Raw genomic sequence first — 23,042 nt, forward strand, 5'->3', positions numbered from 1 at the left:
TGTGCATGTCCTGTGTCTGCGTGTAAATTTGTGAAAGTGAATGCAGGTGCCCCTGGAGGCCAGAGGCATCGAAGCCCCTGGTGCTAGGATTATTGTGGTTTTGAGCCTGACAATGTGTGTGCTGGGAACTCACGTCCTCTGGAAAAGCAAAGGGTGTTCTCTGGGTCATCTCTGGGGCCCCCTGATGACATCTTAGACTTGGCTCAAGAACAATCAATAAAACCAGAGACACTCCAGAATTACGTCAGAATAACTCTTTTTTTTTTTTTTTTTTTTTTCCGGAGCTGGGCAGAATAACTCTTTAAATATCACAACATGTCTTAGTGAGATTAGGGAATATAGTTGTAAGGTCTTAGACTTAGAAAGGGTGTTCAGAGCGCTTCTGGGGGCGGGGGTGGGGGGAGAGGCGGTGAGCTGGAAACGTAGGAGTGAGCTAGGGCTAACTCTCTATAAGTTCAGGGTGGCTTCTTCATCCGGAACATTCTTGTCCACTATGCGCAGATCTGCACCAGGAGAGCAACGGGTGGGTTAATTTTTAATTAATGTTACTTATTAGCATTGTATGTGTGGTGGTGGTAATGGCAGTGGTGTGCGCGCGCGTGTGTGTGTGTGTGTGTGTGTGTGTGTGTGTGTGTGTGTGTGTGTGTGTGTGTAGGGGGTACAAGTCTGTGCCATGGTGCATGTATGGAGGTCAGAATTAAACTGCGTTAAACTTCGTGGAGTCAGTTCTCCCCTTTCACCTTGACTTGGGTGGTGGCAAACCCCAGTTATCTGATTTTCTGGGCAAGTGCTTTACCCTCGGATAGCTCAGAGCCATCTCACCCCAACAGGTGTGTTTTAATTGCCCCACCACACTAATGGCACAGAGGCCCTGTCTGGGCCTCTCGGGCTCATTTACTGTGTTCTAACCATCTCTGTTTCACTGGAGACTGAGTCGCTCACTGAATCTGGAGCAAGGTCAGCAGTCAGCAAGCAGCAACGATTCTCTGCCTCCACCTCCCCTTTCCCACAGGACTGGAGTTATGGGCTAACACGGGAGTTTTTATATGGGTACTGAGGATCTGAGCTGAGGTCATCATGTTTGCAAGAGCTGGAACCCTCTGAGTTTTTCTCCCCATCCCCAACATACGTTTCTCAAAGGGGCTGATACAGTTGGAATAAAACTATGGGGTATCGGTTTCCAAGACTTGAACTGTGACTGAAGGAAGAGTGTTCACTTGGACAGGGAATGTACTGAGATCCAAGGAAGATGTGGTATTGGGTGAAGTTCCCACATGGGAAGCCTGCAGAGCTGCAGAAACACACGCCGAGATCATTCATGGTTAGAAGGGGGAATGTGAGCCAGGTGTTGGTGCTTTCACCTTTAATCCCAGCACTCAGGAGCCCAATCTCTGAGTTCAAGGCCAGCCTGGTCTACAGAATGAGTTCCAGGACAGACGGGGCCGCACAGAGAAACCCTATCTTGGGAGGGGCAGTATGTTCATGTATGGGGTGCATATCCCGCACTTGGATAATTTTATTCTTTTTACAACTTATTTACTTATTTAAATGTATCCTTTTAAAAAACTGATGATTGATTGGCTTTTAGAGACAAGGTCTCTCTATGTAGTCCTGGCTGTTCTGGAATTCACTATGTAGACCAGACTGACCTCCAGCTCACAGAGTTCGGCCTGCCTATGCCTCCCAGATGCTAGGCCTAAAGGTGTGCACCACCACATCCGGCCATTACCTAGTGTAAACCTTACACTGTGGAAAGCAAGCAATACACAGAGACAGCCCCTGTGCACCTGGAGCTTATGTTGTATGTGGTTTACTTTACTTTGCTTATGACCAGAGTCTTCTGTTGTCCCAGGATGACCTTGAACTCGCTGTGCACTTGAGATCGGCCTTGAACTCCTGATCCTCCGGCTTCTACCTCCTAAGAGCTCGGATTTAAGGTGTGTACCACTACACCGGGTTTGGTCTAACAGATCGATTCATGAGCCGAAAATAGAAACATATAGAGCCACGGAGATGATGGCTCAGTGGGAAAAGGGGCAGGCCACCAAGCCAGGCACCTTGAGTTGAGCCTCCTGGGATCCACAGGTGGAAATCCTCTAGGTTGTCCTAACCTGACCTTCCCGTTCACACCGTGGAAGTCACGAACACCACACAAACACAAACAAACGCACACTAAATAAATACTGGAGAGATGGCCCGACAGCTAAGAATGCATACTGATCTTGTAAAGGAGCTTGGTTTGTTCCCAGCGCCCACACCAGGTGGCTCACAACGGCCAGTAATTCCAGCTCCAGGAGCTCATCTGATGCGCTTCTGAATGCCCTGAACACAAACACACACGCCTACATACACAATTAAAAAAAAATAACACTTTTAAAAATGAATATGAGGCCGGTTGGTGGTGGCACACACCTTCAATCCCAGTCTTTGGGAGGCAGAGGAAGGCGGATCTGTGAGTTCAAGACCAGCTTGGTCTGTAAAGTGAGTAATCCATCTTTACCTCCAGTCCTCGGCTTGACAAACGTTTCTCCCATTGACCTTTTGGTCATCCTTGGAGAGCGGGAATAAGGGAGCCCATCTAGGAGAAGGGATAAGACAGCGTGATCAACTGAGATACGCATGAGGGACGGTAGAGACAGCTCAGAGAGTAAAGGCTCTTGCTGCCAAGCCTGACGAACTGAGTTTCACTCCTGAGACCCACATGGTGGAAGGAGAGAGCTGACGCTCCCATAAGTTGTCCTCTGACCTCTACACACAGCTGTGGCATATTCATGCACACACACAGTAAGTGAAATAGGTAGATAAAGAAAGAAAGAAATAACTGCAGAGGCTCCATGACGTTCAATATTTGTACATGTAACGTGGCTTCAATTTCTTTATTTCCTTGGAAGTACCCAGCTCCAAACGTCAATAAAACCCAGGTTGAAAGCCAACTCGGTATCTGTATCTGCTCGGCACTGCTCCCTGCAGGATACAGTGAAAAAGCAGCTCAGGTCATGTCCTGCCCTAAACTCACAGGACAGCAGTCCCTGACCCCCCCTCCTAGCCAGCTTCCCAGACTCTCTCTTGAAAGAGTTGTAGTCCTACTATGTGCCCGGTTGTTTAGGGCTTTGGAAATGAGCATGTGCTGCTGTGTTTGTGGAAACCAAAGGTCAACATCCGGATTTTTTTTTCCTCCATTGTTCTCTGCCTTAGTTTTTAGAGACAAGATCTGAGTACTAAGCCTGGATCTCACCAATTTGGCTAGACTGGCTGGCCAGCTGAGGGGGTCTCTGAGGTGTCAGGCAGAGAAGAGAACTGTGAAGAGATGAGAATGAGAACTTGGTTCATATTGGCTTCATCAACCTGGAGCAAACCTTGTAAAGAGTCTGGTAGCCGGTAGTTTATTCTCAGGGTATTTAAACCCAGTATTGTTGGGTGGGCTTGGGAGGTTGGGGTATTTCCTGGTATAATACAATTCCTAGTGCACAAGAAAGCATAATTACATGGAAATCCCACTCAGGGTCCATGTCACTTTTCCAAGAAGATGGCTTCTGAGATAGGCTATTTGTGCCAGCTTAAAGACCTAGGGAAGACTCTGGCCTGGTCTTGGTCATACAGATAGCATAGTGGTCATTCGGTCTCTTAGCCAATTCTGCTCCTGGTTGTGGGAGCTTGGGGGTCCCTGGCTGTGTCGTTTAGATCACTAGCCACGTCCAGGCTTAGTTGTAGGAGCTTGTTCAGGCCTGACCCAACAGATAAATACCATAGATCACCAGGGTATCAATCATTCCAATTCCCAGCCTTCTGGATGGAAGGACCGGGATTTCTTTCCCATCACGTGATTAACGTTTCTGGTCTCTCTGGACAGCTACGGGCACAGGTACCTTCATGCTCTGCTCCCAAAAGCCAGCAAACTCAGGACTGAGACTACAGACTCATACGGCCTTACCAAGTTTTTGATGTAGGTTCTGAACTTGGGTCTTCATGCTTGCACAGCAAACACTTCTCAGGCCTAGCCTAGTTCAATTATTATTATTATTATTATTATTATTATTATTATTATCATCATCATCATCATCATCATCACCACCACCACCACCACCACCACCACCACCATCATTATCATCATTATTATTACTACATATTTATTCACAGTGTGTGTGAGTTTGTGTGTGTGTGGCACAGATATGTAGATCAGAGGACAACCTATGGGAGTCAGCTCTCTCCTTCCATTTTATAGGTCCTGGAGATGGAACTCAGTGGCCAGGATAGGCAGCAAGTGCCTTTACCCACTGAGCCTTCTTACTGCATCCATTTTCCCTTGGGGTGGGGGGCAGTGTTAAGACAGGGTATCATGTAACCTAGACTGGCTTAGAGATCACTAGGTAGTTGCGGGTGACAGACTCCGGGTGCTCTTGCCTCTACATCCCAAGTAGGAGAGCACAGGTTTGCACCACCACACCCAACAGAGATAAAGGCTATAATTTTACCTGTGGAGATACTAAAAACTCATCAGAATTACATTGTTTGCCTCATTTTCTTCTACCTAAAAAGTGACAGAGTGAGGGGTGGAGCCCACATCCACCAGTTTCCGAAGTCAATTGTGAAATGGTGAGTAGGTGGAGGAGGATGCTGGAGGGAGAGGGGCAATGACTCACCTATGGCCTTCCACAGGTCTAGGATCTCAAGAGCTGAGTCTGTCTTCCTGCCCTGGTTGGCCTTTGAGGAAAGGTGGAGGACTAGGAAAGGGATGGGAGACAGCAGGAGAGCTGTTAAACAGAATGAAATCACAGAGGATCCGGCAAGCCCTCGCAGCATTTAGTAGAACACTTCCAACCAAAGCTGCAGCATGGATGCACGTTGACCAGCCATACCTGACTTATGTGGGGGACTATGATGGGGCTTAGACTAGGGTTGTAACACACCTACGTCTGCGTCCCAAATCTCACATTTTCAATTCTGTCATGTTGTCATGGCAATGTGAGCTTTTCTTTTGTTTTTTTTTTCATTTATTTATTTGTTAGTTGTGTGTGTGTGTGTGTGTGTGAGAGAGAGAGAGAGAGAGAGAGAGAGAGAGAGAGAGAGAGAGAGAGAGAGCTAGAATCCTCCACCAGGCGAGAATAAAACCATAACCACAATTTTGAGCCACAGGTAAAGCAAGCTCTAATTAAGTATTGGCTAGGATGGTGGACTCCAGCCAGGTCCTTTCCTGGGTTCTCAGAAAATGGCCACAAGTCGCATATTGCAGAGGTTTTAAAAGGCAACCCCATAAGATCACTGTATTTCCCATCAGGTCCAATCAGGGGCAAGCATATATCCTAATGTATTCCCTACCTATGTACCTCCCACCTATATGTGATCAGGTACTTCCTATGCAGCTGGGTCAAACAAATTTGTTTAGGGGAGTGAAAACATGTGGCTTGTTATCCCCCATAAACAAGAGCCTCTAGCATTGCAGAGAAGTATCTGTCCTTGAGCAAGGAGCTTACAAATGAGAGGCATTGTTTCGTGGATCTCTTAGGCACAGTGATTAAAACTTAAAAGGTACCTTTGGCTCTCAGAAGATGCAGAGACAGACAGAGGGAGAGGTGGGGGCAGTCCATATGCCATGGCACATGTATGAAAGCCAGAGGACAACTTGTGGGAGTCAGTTTGCTCCTTCTGAGGATTGAACTTGGGTCCTTAGGCTTGCTAGCAGGTCCCCTTACCCAATTAGCCATCTTGTTGGCCTCCAACCTGAGGATGCACAGATCCCTGAGAGAAGCCTGTGAGAAGCACGGATTCTTTTTTTTTTTTTTTTTCCTGAGCTGGGGACCAAACCCAGGGCCTTGTGCTTGCTAGGCAAGCACTCTACCACTGAGCTAAATCCCCAACCCCGAAACACGGATTCTTATTTCATAATAAAAGCACAGAGACTGGGATAGGAAGAGTGAAGCACTTTGGTTAATGATTTTGCAAAGGTAGGCATCGGCCACGAATGTCAGGAGTGCTGACTAAGTGCAGAGAATAGTTTATAAACCCGAACACATGGCCTCTTCTCACCTCCTTTAAATCTGGGACAGATTCTTGCTATGTAGCCCTGGCTGTCCTGGAGCTCTCTATGTAGACCAGGCTGGCCTTGAACTCACAGATCTGCCTACCTCTGTCTCCTGAGTGCTAGGATTAAAGGAACCCCGCCACACCTGACTCAGTTTTATTTCTAGCAAATGGAGCCTAGCCTCACGCATAGTTGGGAGGATGGTGTGTGGTGGATTTGGTAGGAACTGAGCGGCATGTAGCTCAGTACATGTGTTCCTAAGAAAAATCACTTGGAGAAGTGGAGAGAGGCAGGGGTGGAAGCAAATCCAAAAGAAAGAATGGTGTCTAAATCAGTGTGACCGCCGAGAGGAGAGAGTGCTGTACCACTGTGTGCCAGGGCTGCTTAAGTCATCTGCTAAAAATCATGCTGTTGGGGCATTTACTTATTATGTGTTTATATGTATAGGTGCACCCATGCCAAGTCACCCCTGTGGAAGACAGAAGACATCCTCCTTCTACCATGTGGATACTGGGGGCTGGAACCCAGGTCATCAGGCTCGGAGGCAAATACCTTTACCCACTGAGTCCTCTTGTCAACCCCTCCCTGCTGGGGACAGCATACAATGACAGGGACTGCCAGCAGTAGGCCGGGATGGAGACATCTCAGAAGCCCGAGGCAGCTCCTTGTAAAGTAGGGTGGCTTCTGGGACCCTGAGAAGCAGGAGACACATCCTTCCAGGGGACCCAACAAATAAGAGGCTGCCTGCAGTAGGCCGGGATGGAGACATCTCAGCAGCCCGCAGCAGCTCTTTGTAAAAACTGGTTGTTCCCATTTCTCCTAACCTTAGCCCTGGACAGCGACTGCATAGATTTCATTTGTGCGTGACTGCCTTTCAGTTGGCCTTGGTGTGCATAATTATTCTATTATATCTGACTTTCCTACTTCTCTCTCCTTCTGTTCTGGTGAATTCTGTGAAACTAGATGTTCCTTGGTGTTATGATTCTTAAACAATTGGAAATGGAGGCATAGGGACACAGCACAGCACAGCCCTAATGGCCCAGGTGCGTGCTGTGTGTTCTCATCTTGGAAACAATGTAATAACTGCACAGTGGTAGTTCCAGATTAGTGCTTGACTTGCAAAGAAACTTTAAAGAAACTATTAGAAAATGAATTAGAGGGGTTGGGGATTTAGCTCAGTGGTAGAGCTCTTGCCTAGGAAGTGCAAGGTCCTGGGTTCGGTCCCCAGCTCCGAAAAAAAGAACCAAAAAAAAAAAAAAAAAAAAAAAAAAGAAAATGAATTAGAGCCAACATTGGGACCCTAAGAAAGGAAAAAGTTATTGAAGTTAGGCATTAAGTTTTATATAACATTTGAGAGTGGTTCCTGGATAAGGAAGTATAGAATATATAAAATTATATACTAATAAACTAAGTCAAAATACTGGGACTCTTGCGAGAGTCATTGTGTGCAATGTAAGGGAACAGAAAGCTAGAGAACTGCTGAGTTAAGGGTTAACTTGATCCTTTCTGGCCGCTGCCTGGCGGCTTTGCCCACGTCATTTATCATTAGAGCTTCCCAGGAAGCTCCGAGCTCCGAAGTATAATAAGTTAAAAGTTAAAGTTTAAATAACAATAAGTTTACAATTATTATTATTTTGGCCACGGGCCTGGGAATAGGGGAAGCTTGAAACTTTGGGGAACAACTGGAATTCTTAGTTCTTTGTGGGATGTGGTTATTCTTTTGAATCTGATTTAGCAATGATTATACAATGTCTTTTTTCTACCTGCTTTTGGATTATCAATAAAAGACTGGGGCAAGAGAAAGGCTGGAGAGCACGAGGGAGAGAATGAGAGAGGGCATGTGAAGAGTAAGTGGAGAGAGAATGTGAGGTGTGTATAAAGATTGTGTGCGAGGGCTGGAGAGATGGCTCAGTGGTTAAGGGCACTGACTGCTCTTCCAGAGGTCCTGAGTTCAAATCCCAGCAACCACATGGTGGCTCACAACCATCTGTAATGAGATCTGATGCCCTCTTCTGGTGTCTGAAGACAGTGACAGTGTACTTATAGATAATAAATAAATAAATTTAAAAAAAAAGATTGTGTGCGAGTGAAAGGAGAGTACATGCGGTGTGTGTGAGATATGTGTGAGGTATGTATGAAGAGTGTGTGTGAGAATGAAAGGGTAATGAACAGAGGTGTGCATGAGTGTGGGAGTTCAAAAAAAGAAAACCCCAATTAAAAAAAGCAGAGTGCACAAGAGAATGCAGAGTGTGTGCAGTCTCAAGCTAAGAGAGAGAGAGAGAGAGAGAGAGAGAGAGAGAGAGAGAGAGAGAGACTGAGACTATAGGCCTTAAAATTGCCTGTCAGTTTGTACCCAAAGAGTAGTCTGTGTATATTTATTATGCGCCTTCCAGATATCCCTGCTTCCAGCTGAGAACTCCAATCCTTTGTCAAGGCTGGACCCCAACACCTCCCCCTCTTCCTTTCTGTAGGTTTAGGATCAAACTCAGGTCATGAGATTTGCACCATAAGGCTGCAAGTGTCTTTACCCACTGCTTACTTAAGCCTCATAAACTCTCTCATGAATGTGGGAACCCCTAGTGTCCTCCCCATCTCAGAGCCAGAAATGGAGGCACAGTGAGATTAATCCTGCACATCAAGCAAGTGGCAGAACTGAGATTTGAACCTTCAACAGGCTCTGTACCTAGCCTTCCACCTGGACTAATGCTTCAGACCCATCTAGATATGAATGCTATGGTTTGAACCTGAGTCCGCTCCCATGGCCTCATGTTTTGAACACTTGCTCATTCCCCTGGGATCTCTAGAAGGTTGTGGAACCTTTAGGAGGTGGAGCCTAACTGAAGAAAAATAAGTATCTAGGGGTGAGCCTTTGAAGGTTGTAGTCTGACCCATGGTTCTGGCTACACAGTGATCCCTGACTTCTTTCATACTTTTCCATGTCCATGATGCATGAATCCTCTGAAATCATGAACCAAATAAATCTTTCTATCATTATCAAGTATTTCAGTCACAGTGGTGTCAAAACAATCTAGTATCTTTGCAGGGACACAAAGCCACTAGCATCAGGTAGGGACGAGTTGAGGTGGAGCATGGAGAAAAAGCACTTACCAGGACCCAGGAGGTAACCAGCACTATTGAGGGTCCAGCCTCCTCGTCCCTGGAAGAGATAGAGAAGTGAGGACTCAGACAGGAAACTGCCAAATCCCCCAAGTCTAGGGTGATGCAGGTCACCATGCCACCTCAATACTACCAGCCAGTGACACACAGAACTTTGCTTAGTCCCCACTTCAGTCCTGTGCAAGTAGGACTTCCTATAATCCAGCAAGTGGAGGACCCAGGCAGGATGACTTAATGGTTACAGTGCTTTGGTACCAAGAATGACCTTGGTCTCCAGAACCCACCTGGACCTCCAAACTCTCACTGTATAACTAACACACACACACACACACACACACACACACACACACACACACAGAGAGAGAGAGAGAGAGAGAGAGAGAGAGAGAGAGAGAGAGAGAGAGAGAGAGAGTAAGAAACACGATGTTAGGGGTTGGGGATTTAGCTCAGTGGTAGAGCACTTGCCTAGGAAGCGCAAGGCCCTGGGTTTGGTCCCCAGCTCCGAAAAAAAGAACAAAAAAAAAAAAAAAAAAAAAAAGAAAGAAACACGATGTTTAAAATATAAAATATTTGGAGTGGAAAGGAAGATTCGAAAGGCCTTGCTTGATGCTGAGGGAGGATATGGGGAGTTGACTGTAAGAAGACCTTAGTAACTCCCCCCCACACACACTTTAGCACAATGTATTCTGTTATGAAATTACTGTTCTAGTCATAAACCCAGCATGTACACAGTACCACCTGCTAAAACCAAGATAAAGACTTGATCCATCAAAGTTCTAGGAAAGTCTAAAAATATACTAACTTTTTAAGAGTTTCAAAGCTAAGCTTGAGAAAGACCCAGGGCTACATTGGGACCCCAGGCATTCAGTGTGGTCACTGGCCAGCTAATAAAGACCTTCTGGTGAGCACACCATAATGTTGGCTCTACTATGAGGGGATTCGAGCCAGCCCAGTCTGAGTGCAGTGAGCACGGTTCTGGCAGGCCTTGCCTTTCTCCCCAACTCCCTCTGCCTTGCTAAAAACCCCTAGACTGCACTCCTAAAGCTAGCCCCCAAGGTCTATTCCCTTATGTGGCCAATTCCTCTTCCTATGGCTGACTACCAAGGTCCAGCTATCAAAGTACTGAAGTCCAGCAATCACAAGTCCCCCCCAGCTCACCTAATAAACATGCCCTGTCAAAATTAAACACCTCTCTCTAAATATAGGGTTTCCCATTTTCCCTTCATACACTGCCATTTACCTACAGGCCACATCTGTCTCTTCTCTATCCAGAAGTAGTCCTTTGTCCCTTAAGAGAAATGCCCCTTTCCAATCTCCCTTTCCCTTTTTCTCCCCTCTCCCTTGTTCCTTTTCCCTTTTCCCTTGCCCTCTATCTCTTGCCCTCTATCTCTATCCCTTATTTCTGCCCTCTGTCCCTCTGGGGCAAATAAATCTCCTTTGTGCCAAGAACTTCGTCTTGAGGTATCTTGACCTGACTCCGAGGCTCCCTACACACTTCATATAAAGTTTCTATGAAGCTAGATAGTGTTAGCATGTACATATAATCCCAGCACTTGGACCCGGAGGCTCAGCTGTCTCTGAGTTCGAGGCCAGCCTGGTCTACAGAGTCAATCCTGGAAAGTCAGGACTGCACAGAGAAACCTTGTCTCAAAACAAAACAAAAGCAAAACAAAAGTTTCTGTGAAGAGAGATGGATGAGTTCTGAGAACTACAGTACATCTTGGTGCCCGAGTTAACAGTGTGCTATTATAATCTGTAAAGTACGCAGAGAGTTAGATCTGATGCTGCAGGCCTATGATCTCAGCTCCCCCGGAGGTTTGAGAAAGGAGAATTCTAAGTTCCAGGTCTTCCTTCCTGGGCTACTAAGTCCAAAGCCAGCCTGTACAACTCAGTGAAATGCTACCTCAAAATAAAAACTAAATAACTAAATAAACAACAACCGAGCCTGCCTAGCAAACATGAATCCCTGGATTCAGTCCCCAGCACTGAATAAAAACATTGGTAATCCTATAATAAAGCACTGAGGAGGTGAGGGCATGAAGATCAGGAGCTCAAGGATATCCTTAGAAGCAGATTAACTCAAGGAGGCAGAGGCAGGTGGGCCTTTCTGAATTCAAGGCCAGCCTGATCTACATACTGAGTTCCAGGACAGCCAGAGCTATGAAAGAGACCCTATTTCAACAAGCAAGCAAGCAAGCAAACAAAAACAAAAAGAGGTTATCCTCGGGTATTTAATTTGAGGCCAGCCTGCCTACATGAGACCCGATGGTCCAATGGTTCTCAACTTTCAAAACACTGCGACCCTTTAATACAGCTCTTCATGTTGTAGTGACCCACAATAAAATTACTCTTGCTGCTACTCCATAATTCTAATTTTGCTACTGTTATAAATCGTAGTGTAAATATCTGCTATGCAGGATATCTGATATGTGGGAGTCGTGACTCACATCTGCCCTATGTGGAAAAATGAAAGGAAGGGAGAGAGGGGGAAAGGGGAAGGAGAGAGATGTGTTGCCAAGGATCCAGCTGCATGAAGCCAAATCCTGATGTCTTATCTTTTTTGTCCTGTTTAGCATTTTAAAGAAGATGTATTTTCTTACTTGTAAACCACCTGACATCAGTGTCCGGAAGCTGAACTCTGGTCCTTTGGAAAAGAGATATCATTCTTAACCACTGAGAAATCTCTCTGGTTCCCCTCTTAGCATCATTTTAACCGACAGATAAACCTTGAAATATTTATGGTGGACAGTCCAATACATTGTAATGTGCAATTTGTGGGACTGCTTTATGGATAGACAAATCCATTACCTCCAGTGGCTCTCATTTGTGTGACTGTGTATAGTGAGGATATTTTTTTATTATTACTATTCTTTTGTCTTCAATTATTTGAGACAGGGTGTTGGGAACAGGTAAAGAAACTTGTCTGAAGTACTTTCATTTTGACTTCAGACTCCATTTTGCCTAAGCTAACCAACTCCCTCTCTAGGCAACAGTAGTTCCAAAAATCACAATGCCTGTCCCTAACAACAGAAGGAACGAATTACATTTGATCAATTGGGCAAAAACACATTCAATGTCTGTTGACAATGATGGAACGTTGGGGAAAGTCCCTAGTCCCCAAGTTCTGATTGGTGAGAATTTAAAACATCTTTATTTATTATATACATTGTAGCTATCTTCAGACACACCAGAAAAGGGCATCAGATCTCATTACAGATGGTTGCAAGCCACCATGTGGTTGCTGGGATTTGAACTCAGGACCTTTGGAAGAGCAGTCGGTGCTCTTAACCACTGAGCCATCTCTCCAGCCCCCTGATCGGTGAGAATTATAACTGTAACTTGGCCCAGATGCCCATAAACCCTGCTTTGGCCCCTACTCAGACTGTCAGAAAGAAGCCTCCTGAGCCCTTGCTTACAGCTCTCCCAGATCAGCAACTCTGCGCACGTGGTGTGAATGATAAAATCTCAATCACGTGGTGCGAATGATAAAAGATTTTGCTGTTTGACAAGCTCATTCCTTCATAGTAGCCCACAACAGACACAGTGCAACAGGGGTCTCATGTAGCCCAGGCTGGCTTTGGATTTGCTACACTTGATCTTAGCCAAAGGCCAAGAAGGGATTTGAACTTGCTATGCAGTCCAGAATGACCTTGAACTTCTCATCTCTCCTTCGTCTGCTTCCCAAGTGCTGAGATCACCACGCCTGGCCTTGTAAAAACATTGAGTTTGCTCTCCAAGTGATTCGCAAGCTTTGAAGGCCTGACATGTTTTTAGCTGCAGCAACTGAGTATTTAGATGCTGTCCTTTAGGTCACGTGATATGGTTCTAGTTAATCCAACTAATCGAGAGCTGTTCAGCCTGGTAAGAGTAGCCCAACCCATTAACCTCACCCTGAGTTATAACTTGACAAAGACTTTGGAGGTTATGGCCTAGGGATTTCTGTAGACTGCGTTTCTAACACTCGTGAAACCCTGTGTTTGAGTCCCGGCACACCCCTGTAATCCCAGCACTCCTGAGGTAAAACCAGGAGGTTCAGGACTTGGTCATTTTGGGGCGCATGGGGCAGTAGTGGGCAGCCTGGGAGAAAGCTCTTTAAGTTTGTTTTGAGACAGGGTCTTTCTTTGTAGCACTGGCTGTCCTGGAACTTTCTATGTAGACCAGACTGGCCTGGGATTCAATAGAAATCCTCTTGCCTCTGCCTCCAGAGTGCTGGGATTAAAGGTGTATGCGCTGCTGCCCAGCTCTGCAGTATCAATCTTGTCTCAAAAAACAAAGCAGGGCTGGAGAGATGGCTCAGCAGTTAAGAGCACCCGACTGCTCTTCCAAAGGTCCTGAGGTCCTGAGTTCAATTCCCAGCAACCACATGGTGGCTTACAACCATCTGTAAAGAGATCCGATGCCCTCTTCTGGTGTGTCTGAAGACAGCTACAGTGTACTTACATATAATAAATAAATAAATCTTTAAAAAAAATCTTAAAAAAAAAAAAACCAAAGCAAAGCAAAAAAGAAAAAAAAAATGCAAGCATGGTGGGCCTGTGGGCCTGACTCGACAGTTTATATCAAATTCTCAGGGCTCAGCCTACCCTTGCCTCCTCAGTACTGGGGTTAAAGGCAAGAGCCACGATGCCTGGTCTGTTTTTGTTTGTTTGTTTCTTTTTTTTTGGAGCTGGGGACCGAACCCAGGGCCTTGCACTTGCTAGGCAAGCGCTCTACCACTGAGCTAAATCCCCAGCCCCTGTTTTTGTTTGTTGTTTTTGAGACTGGATACAGAGGGCTGGCTGCCCTCAGTCTAGTAGGGATCTTGCCCCAGCCTCCTGGGATCTGGGATTTCAGGCATCCATCACCCACCATGTTGGCTCTTTTTTTTTTTCATTTCTTCTTTGTGTATGTGTGTGAGAGCCCACGTGCACGCACACATATACACCACAGCAGGCTTCTGGAGGTCAGAGCACCATTCTCAGAGGTCAGTTCTGGTCAAACTCTGGTCAAGTCATCAGACAAATGCCGCAAGCGCTTTACCCACTGAGCCGTCTCATCAGCCCTCTTCTTTATTGTATTTTTCCTTCAGACTGGGTCTCATGTTGCCCAGTAGTAGCCAATACTACTAGTTCATGGATGATACTGCTACTAATGGAAATCGATCTTCCATTCCTGACCCCCACCCTCTGATTTCAGAATGTTGGGATTGGGGGCCTACACCGCCATATCCTGTGGATATGGAACCCAGAGCCTCTTTGCATGCCGCCAGGTGCTCCATCAACTGAGCCACTGAGAGTCCATCACTCTCTTTCTCTTTTCATTTTCTTAGTAAGCAGCATCTCACTACACTGCCCCTGCCCATGAACACGGAGTCTTTCTGCCTCTGCTTCCCGAGTGCTGGGGCAGTTGGTAGGCGCCATCACACGAGGCTGAATAAATTAAATTCCAATCCTATATTTTTCTCTTGTGTTCTTCACTCTTAGGGTCATGTTGATGAGATCCACAGAGCCACTCACTTGGGAGTAAATGAATGACAGACACAGTGAAAGAATCTAAGATGCCTTCTTCTGCCTACCCTTGACTCCCCAGGGCCAGGAGTCCTTTGTTTTTGAATGGAAAGATCCTGAGAAGGGGGATCCAGGACAGCTCACCTGGACCAGGCTGCCCCAGGGTTTCTAAAATTCTCCAACCCTCTTCAATGAGGCCCTACATCGTGACCTCGCCATCTGTCGTGAGTCTGACCCACAGGTGACCCTCCTGCAATATGTAGAACTGCAGCAGAGACTGAGGAAGGCTGTCCCAGGGACACTAAGCAGCTGCTGACAGAACTGACTGAGGGGCTGGAGAGATGACTCAGTGGTTAAGAGCACTCTGGGTCCTGAGTTCAATTCCCACCAACCTCATGGTGGCTCACAACCATCTGTAATGGCATCCGATGTCCTCTTCTGGTGTGTGTGTATGTGTTTGTGTGTGTGTGTGTGTGTGTGTGTGTGTGTGTGTGTATGTGTGTGTGTATGTGTGTGTGTGTGTGTAGACAGCTACAGTGTACTCATATACATAAAATAAATAAATATTTTTTTAAAAAAGAACTGAGTGAAATGGGTTATAGAGCTTCAGTCAAGGAAGATCAAATCTGTCGATGTAAGGTGAGCTACCTGGGGTAACTGTTAGAGGATGGGAGGTGCAGGTTATCAGAGGCCAGGAAAGAAACCATCCTTCATATCCCTGCCCTGAAGACCCCCCAAACAAATGTGAGGATTTTGGGGGATGGCTGGCTTCTGCATGCTTTGGATTCCCGGGTTTGCTGAGCTAGCAGCCCCCCTCTACCTTTCAACTAAGGCTAGACAGCCCTTTTTCTGGGGTAAGGGAGAACAAGGGGCATTCGATGCCATTAAGAGGGCCCTTTTGAAAGCTCCTGTTCTCAGGCTGCCTGAAATCAGCAAGCCCTTTCACCTGATTGTAGCTGAGAACCGAGGAATGGCTAAGAGGGTGCTGACCCAATCATTGAGCCCTTACCTGTCAAAGTACTGGACCCAGTAGCAGCTGGATGACCTGCCTGTCTGAGGATAATAGCAGCAGTGGCAATCCTGGTCAAGGATGCAGATAAGCTGACTTTGGGACAGGATTTGACTGTGACAGTCCCCCATGCCCATGCGAGTGTGGTGCGCCAGCCCTCAGACCAGTGGCTCACTAACGCCCATGTGACTCACTAGCAGACTTTGTTGCTGAACTTGACTGAGTCACATTCACACCTCTGGTGACCCTCAACCCAGCTACTCTGTTACCTGATCCTGATCCCCAGGTTTACAGGTTCTGGCAGAGGAACAGGGATGGTGGAAAGATCTCTCTGACCAGCCACTGCCTGACACTGAGGTTACCTGGTTCACTGACGGCAGCAGTTATCTCCTAGATGGGCAGTGCAAGACCGGAGTGGCTGTGGTACACCAGTGATGGCTGACAAGTGCTCTGGATAGAACCATTGCCCTCTGGAACTTCAGCCCAGAAAGCAGAACTAATCGCACTCACCAGGGCCTTAGATCTGGGAACTGGAAAGAGAATCAACATCTACAGTAGCAGGTATGCTTTTGCCACTGCTCATGTGCATGGGGCAATATGCCAACAGAGGGGGCTCCTGACATCCAACGGTAAACAATTAAGAACAAAGCCGAGATCAAGACACTCTTAGAGACTCTCCTTAAACCACTAAAGGTGAGCGTCCTCCATTGCCCAGGTCACCAAAAAGGAGAGACTTTCATAGCTGGAGAAACAACTTTGCAGATAAAATGACAAAAGAGGCTGCTACCAAAGACCCAGCCACAGTTACAGACAAAGAAAAGGGAGGCAAATGACTGGACTAAGGGTGGCCCCTTCTACAGTATTCCCCAGAGGAAGCAGTTCAGATCTCTGGTTACCCCACTAACTATTATCTTAAAGAAGATGGACAATGGAAGACACAAGAAGGGAAAGTTATTTTGCCTCAGGTCCAAGCAAGAGACCTGCTTGCCCAGATGCACCAATGGACTCATCTGGGCACCAAGAAACTAGAGCAAGCAGTCAAAGGTTCTTGAGGGTTTATCATAAACCTGAGAAACCTGACAGAAGAAAGAGTAAAAAGATGCCAGGTTTGTCAACGAGTGGATGCCTACCAAACCAAGGTAGGGGGAGGGAAAAGGCCTAGGGGAAGCAGGCCAGGAGTCTTTTGGGAAATAGATTTTACTGAGGTCAAGTCTGGGAGATACAGTTACAAATATTTACTAGCTTTTGTAGATACCTTTTCAGGATGGGTAGAGGCCTTCCCCACTGAACAGGAGACCACCACGGTGGTGGCAAAGAAGTTACTAGAAGAGATTTTCCCCAGGTTTGCAGCATCTAAGGTAATAGGATCAGAAGAATGGGCCTGCCTTCCTATTTCAGCTAAGTCAGGGACTTGCTAAGATCTTAGGGACTAATTGGAAACTCCATTGTGCATACTGTCCCCAGAGTTCAGGACAGGTAGAAAAGATGAATAGAACTCTAAAAGAGACCTTAACTAAATCAGCCTTGGAGACTGGTGGGGACTGGATGATGCTTCTTCCCTTTGCCCTGTATTAGATATATATGGCATCCTAGTCCCCACTGTATCCAGCCTACAGTTGACAGCTATTATGGAACTGAAAAATGATAATTTAATATTTAAGGCCAATATGCTCATGTATATGTTTGGCCTAAATTATGTGCCCTCCATGAAGCAGGCCCAGTTCCAGAACCACACAGGTCAAAAGACACTGGGTCTATATGAAGAGATTTCACCAAGGTGAGACTAAACCCATGTGAAAAGGCATTTCATCATCCTGTTGACTACAGTCACCACCTGAGTGCACTACAACCACGCCAGACCAGCTCCTCCACTGAAGAAGACTGCCTGGCTCCAGCTGTACCAAAATAGAGGGTTCAAAAGGACACCAACCCCCTTATGTTAAAGATGACTCAGTCCCAGTCCTGAGTCTATTGTCCCTGCTAACTATATGTCTATATGTACGGTGTGTCCTATATCCCCCTGTTAGGAAGGTACCCTAGCTGAACCCTTGCTAAGAGAATACAGTCCAGTTAATGATCTTAGGGCAACACCATATACAGCTGGGAGCAGGGAATCAAGAGTATGAGCTAGAGGACTATAAGCTTCAGGAATGAAGCTATGCTAAAAGGAAAGGGGGCAATGAAAAAGCCAGAGTTGGGGTCAATCTGAGGCCAGTGGGAAAATTCCACCACAAACCTCTGAGCACACAGAAAGACTCCTCCCTTCCAGGAGGAGTAGAGCTAGTTTTAGTTCCTGGAACAGCTGCAAGCCAAACTGCAGAACAGAGCTACCTGTGGCTTCCAACCGACCCCCACCCCACCCCCAGCACCCTTGGGAAAGTCTTGAATGGGTACGTTGAGTCTGATCTGAAAGTTGATTCATGCCATCAAATGCACATAGTACCCTGCCTAATTACCATTATTTGAATTCTGCCCCAATTGTTGGAATCCTGCCCCAGTTGTTTGCAAGGTATATAGCTCCCTGTTAGAGCCTGCTCAGGGTCGTCTCCCCTGGAAATGGGACGACCCTGACATGTCGGAATTATTAAACTCCCTTTGCTTTTGCATCGATCACTGCCTGATCAGGAGTCTCATTCAAGAGATCCTGGAAGAGGTTCGGATCAGACCTCACACCCCCTGGATCAGAGCAGAAAAGATCTGAAACCTCTCCCCAGAAGGAAACATTGGAGAAAGTTGTTACCCTGTGAGCAGGTGCAGAGTCTGGTGTTTCTGCGAGGCTTAGCAAGATGGTGAGGAAGAGGACCAGATGCTTGGAGCAGGCCATCCTGGAACTGGAAAAGCACGGCATACAGCTAAGGAATGCTACAAACACAGATGGAGAGTTAGTCTCCAAAGCAGGGATGTGTTCCCCTCTGATGTTTAAAGAACTACACCGAGTGGAATTCATCTACACACGCACACTCACACTCACACACTGCCTACAGATAGATGAGTTGGGCCATATGGTGCATAATGACATCATCACTATGAACCAACAGTAAAGTCTTTTTATTTTAAATATGTCACAGAGAGCTAGAGAGATGGTCCAGTGGTTAAGAGCACTAACTGCTCAAATTCCAACACTGAGTTCAAATCCCAGCAACCACACGGTGCCTCACAACCATCTGTAATGAGATCTGATGCCCTCTTCTGGTGGGTCTGAAGACAGCGACAGTGTACTTATATATAATAAATACATCTTTTTAAAAATAAGAATACTTGCCACTGCTAGGTGGTGATGGCACACACCTTTAATCCCAGCACTCAGGAGGCAAAAGTAGACGGATCTCTTGAGTTTGAGGCCAGCCTGGTCTATGGAGTGGATTCCAAGACAGGGCTACCTAGAGAAATCTAGAAACAACAAAAACACTTGCTACTATTGTGGGAGACCTGGTACCTACATCAGGTAGCTCACAACATCTTCTGACTCCAGTTCTAGAGAATTCTGTATCTTCTGGCCTTGGCATCCAGACACACATGGCACACATGCACATAAGATGAAATAAAATAAATGAGAGAGAGAGAGAGAGAGAGAGAGAGAGAACACGAACAATGTGGAGATGGTTTAGTGGTTAAACAAGGCATTTCACCTGGCAAGTTTGAGGCCAGGAGTTCAGATCCCAGAACTTGTGTGGCAGCCGGTTGCAGGGATGCACATCTGTAATCCCAGTTGTCCTACACTGAAATGGATGGAGATGAAGTCAGGAAAGTGCCCTGAAGCTCACAGCCAGCTCCCCCCGGTGTTCACAGCTCCGTGGCTGTAAACAAGAGACCCTGCCCCCAACAAGGTGAAGGGTGAGTATCAGCAACTCAGCTTGTCCTCTGATCTCTACGCGGGCAGTGTTCAAAAATAAGTAGGGAAGCACTAGGGGAGGAGAAGGAAACTCGAGAGTTGGTTGAGAGGAAATGTACCACTAAGTATTTACAACTGTCTTCAGTGCCCTTCCCCACAGACACCCATATCTGCTGTCCCTTATATGAAATACACAATACGTGCACAGAACCTCTGCACCTCTGTCCTGGGCACGGGGCCCAGAGCCCCTAGAACTGAAACTATGATTGATTGTGAGCTGCTTGGTGTTGGTGTTGGAAGCTGAGCCCAGGTCTTCTGCAAGAACAGCCATTGTGCTTAACGACCAGGCCACCTCTCCAGCCCCCTCCTGTAGGCTTGATTGCCTCTAGTCAGTGTTGCCCAGCACAGTGAAAATAAAACCTCGCTGTAAATAATGCAGCGCTGTGACCTCAAGGAAACATAAGAAAAATGTCAGTATGTGTTTGGAGGTCAGAGGACAACTTTCCGGAGTCTGTTCTCCCCTCTACCTCCTAAGCGTTAAATCCAGCTCAGCGGGGTTACCTCCAACCGCCTTCACCAGCTCAGCCGTCCAGCTGGCCTTCCCTGCTTACTTTTAACTTTTGATGATTTGAACCTATGGCTTTGCAACCTGTGGTGTAGACAGCTGACTGGTAAAATATGGAGACCAGAGAAGAGGAGAAATAACAGTCTGCAGAGTCAAGTGTGGTAGTGTACACCCGTAATCCCAACACCCCAGAAGTAGAGGCAGGAGGATTAGAAATTCAAGGTCGTTTTCTTTTATGCAGCTAGTTTGAGGGCATCCTGGACGCCATAGGATTCTGCCTTAAAGCAGAGGTCAGCTGAGCAGGTAAAGGGGCCTGCTGCCAAGTCTAAGGGACCCGAGTTTGATTCCCAGGAGCTACAGAGGTATAGGGAAGGAGCTGACTCCTATAAGTTGTCCTCTGAACACCACAGTAGTGCCGTGGGACATATGCTAGCACACACCCCCCCAGATAAGTAAATAATGTAATAAAAGGGGGAAAAATCAAGAAAACAAGCAAAAGATTCCTCTATCCACCTTTTACCCATGTTTCTCAGATCCACTGTCACGGGCCTGGAAATCGACCATACCCAGCTCTCCCTTCTTTCCTTCTCTGTGCATACCTCCCTACTGATCCATCCCCAATGCGATGCCCCGTTTACCCTTACAGTCCTCCTCTCCCCCAGCCTCCCCTCCTTCCAGCCCAGGTTCTAACCTGTGTGGAGCAGGCAGGAGCAGCTCTGGCTTGGCAGCTCTCAGCAGCGGGGGTCCTGGCTTTTATGCTTCTGAGGAGAATGAAGAGGTTAGGGAGAGAGGCAAGGGTGGGTGGGCGGGTTAGTGCGGATGGAGGCAGAGAGGGCGACTCATCCACTTCAGAGTTCTTTAATTGGTCTGTGAGGTCAGACAAAGGTGCCTTGTGGCAAACAAATCAAAACAAAACATAACATTTCTCTGCCACAGCCATCCCTGGCTCTCTTTCTTCCCTCCACTGCTTCTTTATGATCTCTCTGACTTGTGCTTTTGTTGTTGTTGTTTTGTTTTGTTTTGTTTTCATCGTGTATGTGTGTGTGTGTGAGTGTGTGTGTGTGAGTGTGTATGAGTGTGTATATGTGAGTGTGTGTGGTGTGTATATGTGTGTGAGAGTGTGTGCATGTGAGTGTGTGTGGTGTGTATATATTTGTGAGTGTGAGTGTGTGTGTGAGTGTGAGTGTGTATGTGAGTGTGTGTGGTGTGTATATGTGTGTGTGAGTGTGTACACGTGAGTGTGTGTGGTGTGTATATGTGTGTGAGTGTGTATGTGAGTGTGTGAGTGTATGTGTGTGAGTGTGTGTGTGAATGTGTGTGTGTGAATGTGTGTGTGTGTATGTGAGTTTGTGTGAGTGTGGATGTGTATGTGAGTGTGTGTGGTGTATGTGTGTGAATGTGTATGGTGTGTATATGTGTGTGAGTGTGTGTGTGAATGTGTGTGTATGTGAGTGCGTGTGAGTGTGAGTGTGTATGTGTGTGTGGTGTGTGTGTGAGTGTATGTGAGTTTGTATGAGTGTGTATGTGTGTGTGGTGTGTGTGTGAGTGTGTCTATGTGAGTTTGTATGAGTGTGTATGTGTGTGTGGTGTGTGTGTGAGTGTATGTGAGTTTGTATGAGTGTGTATGTGTGTGTGGTGTGTGTGTGTGTGAATGTGTGTGTGGTGTATATGTGTATGTGTGAATGTGTGTGTGAGTGTGTGTGTGAATGTGTGTGTGTATATGTGTGTGTGAGTGTGTGTGTGTGTGTGTGTGTCTGTCTGTCTGCCTGCCTGCCTGCCTTTCTTAGTGTTTCCTTTTTCCATGAACCTCATCCTAAAATGGCTCCTGGAGTTTAGCCTGAAAGCTCAAAGCTATTTTGTTGTTGTTTGTTTGTTTTCCAAGACAGGGTTTCTCTGTGTAGTGCTACTTGTCCTAAAACCCCTTCTATAGGCCAGGCTGGCCTTGAACTCACAGAGATCCACCTGCCTCTGCTTTCTTGGTGCAGGGATTAAAGGCATGCACCACCACCACCTCTCAGCCACCTCTCATCCTGAAAGGCTCACATACACTTATAATCCCAGCACTTTGGGGACCGAGGCTGAAGGATCATGAGTTCCAGGCCAGTCTGGACTTTAGTGAGCCCGACTTAACTGACCACAGAACAAAATAAGGGGCTGGAGAGATGGCTCAGATGTTAAATGCGCTTGCTACACAATCACCAGGTTGGACGAATTTGGATCCTAGCATCCATGTAACAAGCCAGATATCCTATATCCCCCTACATTCCCAGCCTCAATTTGGAACAAGGGGTAGATAAACAGAAACCGGTAGACCACCAGGACTTGCTGACTTCCAGCCTAGCCAAGAAAAAATGAATCCTAGTTTCTGGAAGAGACACTCACTGCCTCAAAGGCATTAAGTGGAGAGTGGTGAAAAGGCACACAGCGCCCTCTTGTGGCCTTTGTGTGTACACACAAGTACATTCACCCATGCACACACCCAAAACACACACTAAAATTTCATCATTTATTGACTTGTGGTAGCCATTTGCCATAACATGTGTGTGGAGGACAGAGGACAACTTGTAGGAGTTCTGTCCCATCATAGGAGTCCTGGGTATTGAAGTCAGGTCATCTGCCTTGATGGGCAGCACCCTCCCCCACTGAACTATCTCACAGGCCAAAAAATAATTTCTTAGGGGGCTGGAGAGATGGCTTAGTTAAGAGCACCGACTGCTCTTCCAGAAGTCCTGAGTTCAAATTCCAGCAACCACATGGTGGCTCATGATCATCTGTAATGAGATCTGATGCCCTCTTCTGGTGTGTCTGAAGACAGCTACTGTGTACTTATATATAATAAATAAATCTTAAAAAAATAATTTCTTAGAACAGATAGCTCTTGGATCTCAATAAACAGCTGAAGGATGAGCAACTTATGGGGCACTGTGTGTGCTCTCTCCTTGCGTTTTTTTTTTTTTTTTTTTCCTTTTTTTTCGGAGCTGGGGACCGAACCCAGGGCCTTCCGCTTGCTAGGC

At 46.5% G+C, this 23,042-nt stretch overlaps 1 protein-coding gene across 2 annotated transcripts; it reads right to left on the bottom strand.

The window, feature by feature from the left end:
* Positions 1-239: 239 nt before the first annotated feature.
* Positions 240-22,649, bottom strand: Galp (galanin-like peptide). 2 transcript variants are annotated; one of them, XM_087587102.1, is made up of 7 exons: positions 20,720-22,649; positions 19,261-19,350; positions 18,372-18,493; positions 9,128-9,176; positions 4,641-4,721; positions 2,501-2,578; positions 280-503 (listed from the first exon to the last, which is right to left on the bottom strand). In XM_087587102.1, the coding sequence occupies exons 3-7, from the start codon at positions 18,477-18,479 to the stop codon at positions 448-450; spliced, it is 372 nt and encodes a 123-aa protein (XP_087443228.1). In that variant the 5' UTR covers positions 18,480-18,493; positions 19,261-19,350; positions 20,720-22,649; the 3' UTR covers positions 280-447. The 2 variants fall into 2 exon arrangements, with proteins under 2 accessions (NP_072155.1, XP_087443228.1); NM_022633.3 differs by lacking the exon at positions 20,720-22,649 and having other exon boundaries at positions 240-503; positions 19,261-19,347.
* Between the last annotated feature and the right edge of the window lie 393 nt (positions 22,650-23,042).

This window comes from Rattus norvegicus, chromosome 1 (assembly GCF_021556685.1).
Source record: "Rattus norvegicus strain SHRSP/BbbUtx chromosome 1, alternate assembly SHRSP_T2T, whole genome shotgun sequence".
NCBI classification, from domain to species: domain Eukaryota; kingdom Metazoa; phylum Chordata; class Mammalia; order Rodentia; family Muridae; genus Rattus; species Rattus norvegicus.